Source organism: Aspergillus aculeatinus (genome assembly GCF_003184765.1).
Source record: "Aspergillus aculeatinus CBS 121060 unplaced genomic scaffold BO66scaffold_11, whole genome shotgun sequence".
NCBI lineage: Eukaryota > Fungi > Ascomycota > Eurotiomycetes > Eurotiales > Aspergillaceae > Aspergillus > Aspergillus aculeatinus.
Window position 1 is genome coordinate 228509 of NW_020291480.1, and position 5747 is coordinate 234255.

The 5747-nt window shown below is 50.6% G+C and overlaps 1 protein-coding gene across 1 annotated transcript; it reads right to left on the reverse strand.

Moving 5' to 3' along the window:
• Window positions 1-4864: 4864 nt before the first annotated feature.
• Window positions 4865-5747, reverse strand: BO66DRAFT_399472 (uncharacterized protein; the record flags this gene model as incomplete). The annotated part of the gene is made up of 2 exons (XM_025648683.1): window positions 4865-5296; window positions 5640-5747. The coding sequence occupies 2 exons, from the start codon at window positions 5745-5747 to the stop codon at window positions 4865-4867; spliced, it is 540 nt and encodes a 179-aa protein (XP_025506359.1).

The following is a 5747-nucleotide window of genomic DNA, read 5'->3' on the forward strand; positions in this document are numbered from 1 at the left end:
ATCCCGCGACGCTGCTTCCCAGGTGAGGAAATGCTCTGATGCTTGGAGGACACTGCCCTATGCTTCGGCGCGACGGGTTCTGCTTTGTGGAAAAAGGGTACGCTGGAGCCGCTCTTGGATATTGTGTCGGACGAGGCATCGTGGCCGGCGGGCCGCTCGTGCTCCTGGAACATACTAATCCTCTGGCAGATTGTGCAAAGTATATTGTTTTTAAGGTTTTCTACTGGAAGACGAATAGTAGCCAGGGCTTTCGTTGAGGGGGCGCCCGGGACCGACGGGTACAGCCAGGACAGCGGCTGCGAGACCGCCAATGAGAGCCATGATAGTAGGAGACTTCATGTTGCGTTACGAAGGGCGAACAAACTGGAGTACACGCTCTTAGATAAGTGGCAGACTGTTTCTAAATAAAGCTCCGGGTTCCTATATAAATAAGAGATGAAGGGAGGGGGGCTACAGAGATAAGATCGTGCACGTAAAGGGAGCTATGTGTGTTGATTCACAGCTTCCTACGGCAAGGTCTTTACTGACGTGCGTCAATATTATGCATGATCTTTCATATCAATTCGTTCATATGTGATACGCTACATGCTGGTCAACTGACATGATAGCGGTAGCTACTAACTTATCATGCAATCCATATGCGTGGCTGTCGTCTAACTCTTGCACGGCATTATGTACCGGTAAGCTTATGACTTTGCAAATAGGGGTGCCGTTGGCCTTCCCCAGCCTCTGATGGACCAGGCCAGTTCTGGCGACTTCACTCACAATGTCGATGATTTCTCCTGGTTAGCCTAGACCCACCATCTCCCTGTTTCTCCGCGGCTCTTGAGCAACAATTAAGGATGTAATTAGGCTAAGGACTTATTAGAGTGAAAGCGCCAGCTATTTGAACCTATCTGGGGTGGTATCTGTCAGCGGCCCTGTGGCCTCGCTGGTCGGACTGCTCTCCTCCCGCCGCGCGCGCATAGTGCTATAGCATGCGCATTTTACCTACCTAACCAAAGCTACCCTATGTCATTGGACTATGACACGTCTTTCTGGTGACCTAGGTAAATTGAAACAAAACAGGCCTTCTTTCCTCCGTATTACTTACATACATGCAAGTGCTTGACCACTCGACCGTTGGCCCGTCGGGCCACACATAGCCGTGCAGAAAGTCCCCCTCCCCTCAAAATGCCCACGGGGCTGCAACATCACCCATGAGAGCTAGGTGGAGGACTTATGGTCTTCACAAACATCGATAATAGTTTTGCCGCGAAGAAGCCGCCCAGCGCCGGCAAGTAGGTCCCCTTGGCGCTTCTCCCGGGCCGGAGTTATACTTTTGTGCTTGGAAGGGACTGCCCCAGGGTCAGAAGGGGCTGGGACGAGGAGAATTTGTATGCTCCGATCGCTTCCATGTAGAGGATTGGATGTGATATCGTGGTCCGCGGGCGACTTGGGTACCTGGACGTAACGGTATTTAGCTAAGACATGGATGAGCAATCTGACTGAAAGGAGATGAGTTACCAAGAGATTTGTAGTATCCGGGCTCCGTGTGGATGGCTTTTGGAGTGGTGCGGCCAAGACTCTGGCTGCAAAGACTGCTGAGAAGGATCAAGGAAGTAGAGAGCTTCATGTTATGATGACTAGGATGAATGTAGATTCCAAGCGCAGTTTTTGGAAGGGCGACACCGGTCTGCTTATACATATGCAGCTCCGGTTCCTAAGATAATGTGCGTCACGGAGTATGGCTAGCGGAGGATATATGCAGGGTAGCGGTGATGTTCATTACCTATCTTGAAGAGTGTGTCCGTCCTATTGACAGAACATTCTATACGGCTTGAGGCTCCTGAAAGGCTCGTTCATGTATGTGAAAGGGGTACAGCCGCTGATGCAGACTCGATTGCGGCGATCATTATACTTCCTCAAACACGTTAGATATGACCTGTCATATGCTGTTTGGCGGGATAGATGTAGCAGCGGCGTCTCCGTACAGAGTTGGAATTCGTAGTGCAAGTCTTCTTTGGAGAATAATATACAGGATATCAAATCAAGGCATTTTAACAGAACATCCGACTTTTCGTATAGAGGCCTCGACGCTGCGCCCGGGGGGCGGGGGGCACCGCCCTAATACTCCAAGGGGGCTGCTGCCCTCTTTTTTGGCGGGACGGGTACGGAGAGTTTGATGGGTCCGCTCCCATGGCCTGCAGGCAGGACGACGGTATATTAGGTCGTTGGCTCCTTGTACTTGTGGACCTGGGCACGTTACCATATTGACGCTTTTACGAGGCATGCGTCCCTAAGTCACTTACCTCGAGATCAGTAGTATCTAACTCCTGCGGCGAGGCTCTGAATGCGTCCGTCCTCGAGGCCGCTGATAAACAAGAAAGTATGAAATATCATTTCATGAGTGATAGATAAGGATTCCGAGTATTATCTGCGAAGAGCGGGAGGGTCTATTTACGTAGAGCTTTATAATCCTAGATAGATATGAGGTCAGAGGAGAATTCATGTAGGCTAGTAGTTTAAAGTAACCTAGAATATCGCTATGCTATCCGAAAGATGTCATTCATCAATATGGGTCCCTTGTAGCCTATCCATGCACGCAAAGGGCTATCGGCCGTGATCCAGAGCACCGTCCCAGAGATCTTGTGCTGATACTTGATAATCAGATCTGCAAGCCTTTTGTCAACTGCTTCAGGTCTGTTACTCGTATGTGATATGCCGGGGCCGGATTTGCATGTTGTGAAGTGTGGGGCCAGTTTAAGGGTGGTTTTAGTGGATAAGATCCAAGGGTCTCGTAGATGTATGAGATGTCATCCTACATGGGTCTGGACTAGTGATGGAACTTTCCATGGAGAGGACGGCACATGATCTTGCGAGCCCTATGTGACCATGTTCGTTGGAATTGTGTCTTCACTCTGCTGTTCACCTATCGTCTAACAAGGTGATTCAGCGTGGCAATGGACACGATCAAAATATAAAGCAGTAAGTTCTTTATCTCCCAGCTTTACTCAAGTTCGGAGGTATTTTTTGCTAAATGTTTATCACGATGGCAAGTTCCACTTCCGACCTGAAGGCCGATCCCGCAAACGATCTGTCGCTGGCTGAAGCTTGCCGATCGCAATTACGTAATTTCGGCTATGTTTTCCGCATAAGTCATGGCAATTGTGGATAACGAGGCCCCAAAGCCAGGCGATCACTAGCGGTGTGTTAATCTCATCGCTACTGATGGCTTCGAGTGGGACAAGTCCAGAGACTGTCCATAGATGACTCGATGAACTGTGGGTTATTCGTTCAGCTAACTGAGGACTCCACACTTCTACAGCAGCCCATTCGCTGGGTAGTGGAATCATCAATCGAAGCTCACAACAAGCCAGTCTCATTCAAGCCAGAAATTGAATCTACATAAGAGATCTCCACACTGACTGCTGCTGCAGGTCATCGCTTGATCTGGGCCGATTCCACTTGACGGACCTCTCCGTCTTGACATCTATGCACGCATGCCCAACCATTCCCATCGAACGAATAAGATCCGATCTTCCAACCTGCACGCATAACGAGTGAATGTACGTATGCCTGAGCGTTGCTGAGCTGGATAAGTTCTCCGACTGGATACGCAACGGCTGAATATGTCTGCACATGAGAATGAGTGGAGACCGGTCCACATTCCCTTAGGGATCCGCTTCAGCTCAGCTCCCCTTCAGCTCACCTCCTATCCAGGCTGGATTCGGCTGCTCCGTAATTAGCGAGCCGAAATGGATCGTTCATATAAATAGGGCCAAGGGATCCATGCTGCGCCCTGAATTGTTGTGCTTCCATACAAAAACCACCAATCCTAACCAACCAACCCTCACATACTACATAATGTCACCCTGTCCGTCGGTATGTAATCCAAATAACAGTGCGACATACTCTACAACATGCTAAAAGACACACCAAGGGCTGCCGAAACGGCAAATGGACCTGTGAATGCACGAATGGCACGTGGACGTGCGATCGTTGCAATGGCTCCGGCGACACTGGTACGAGTATGGAACATCAGGCGTTCTACCTGGCGCGAAATATAGTGAAGCTGGGCAAGGCTCGGGGCAATTGCGGAGTGTGTCGTGGGACCGGTCGTAAGGTAGGAAACACCCTCAGCGCTGTTTCAAGTCAAGATTCCCTGATTGAACTGACAATTCACGACACAACAGACATGCCACACATGTCAGGGCACGCATCTCAAGAACTGCAATACATGCGGTGGCACGGGGGAGGATGCGGGGGGGGAGGCGGAGTATTATTTAGATTGAACGATAGAGCTACAGCCATTTATCCAAGACCTTGTGAGGCACCAAGGAGGGAAAGACCGTCCATCCTTCATGATTGATCGAGAAACCGACAGGGAGCTTGTTTAATCGTGGATGTCACTCCCTCGATGTCGCGTATATATGCTCAGGAAACCTTCCAATTCTACTACGATAAACCATGTATTTAGCACTAGGCTTCTACGAGGTGACCTAAGATGAATTTACGCCGTAATAGCTTAATTTGCGGTGGGTTCATGATAGAACTCCAACAACACGCTTCAAGGAATACACTACTTGTATGATTCGTCCGACTTGTTTGCAGTTTCTTGTTACCTTGTATGGAAGCTCATAGCAGTACTACAAAGAGGGTGAATCTAGTAGCAATGAAAACAGCCCAGCAGGATACGAGAAAATCAGAAATATATCATAACCTCAGTGAGTACTACCCTACTGGACCAGCCAGAGTACCACTCTTCGAAGGTCCACTGATAGAAGCAGCCAACCAGTAGCCAACCATTTTTGGTATGTACCTTAGTATATATACCACCAAGTACATATGAGCTGAACTGGGATGAAGTATGAAAGGCACTTGATTAAGTTGACTCTGCATTGGCCACCAGCGACAACCTGGAGTGCATCACCATGTACACAAGAGCGCCAAACCACTCCGCCATCTTCCTGTCGGACTTTACTTGAGATGCATGTACATAGAATTCCACGCAAAACACCGCCTCCCGCTTGCCAAACCCCACGGAGCCCTCAAGCCACCACCGTGGACTCCGGGAGTCAGCCCTGCAACTCATCCAGCAGTTGTGTCGCCTCTTGAGGCAGGTCGCAATATCCTTCACGCAGCCGGTGAGTACATTCCCGTCGGAGGCAGTATTGTAAACGTCTTGACGCTTCTCACGGTAGGGGTTCAGGACTGCCCCGTGGTCGGGCGAGACTGTGTTGTGGAGGATCAGCGCGCTCGCATCGCTTCCCGGCATAGTATTGATGGCCCCGTGGTCTGCGGGTTGCCCGTGCATCTGGACATATCATACACTAGGTCATCCAGACAAGAAGGTGACCACCACTAAGCCAACTACAATCCGAGGCCTAACGCTACCCCGCCCAACTTCAAATACAGAAGCCGAACTCGTCGCAGACTACCCCGTCAATGGGGCCTGCGATTCCTCGTCGCTGCTCCCGTGAGGAGGTCGTGGTCTTCTGCTCGGAAGTGAGCGCCCTATCGGCAAGGGGGGGCGGTAGGTTGACTCCGGGCAAGGCGCCAGTGATGGTACCCACGAGCTACTCGTTGCATCCGGACACATCAATACTCCATAGCCAAGGGACGTTCATGCAACTGCGATCACGGGAGGGGCCACTTACCGGGGGATCGATGGCATCGACGCTTCCCATTGCGGATTTCTGATGTGGTGCTGCCAGAACGCCGGCTAGGAGACCGCTGGTGAGGATTAAGGCAGTGGGGAACTTCAT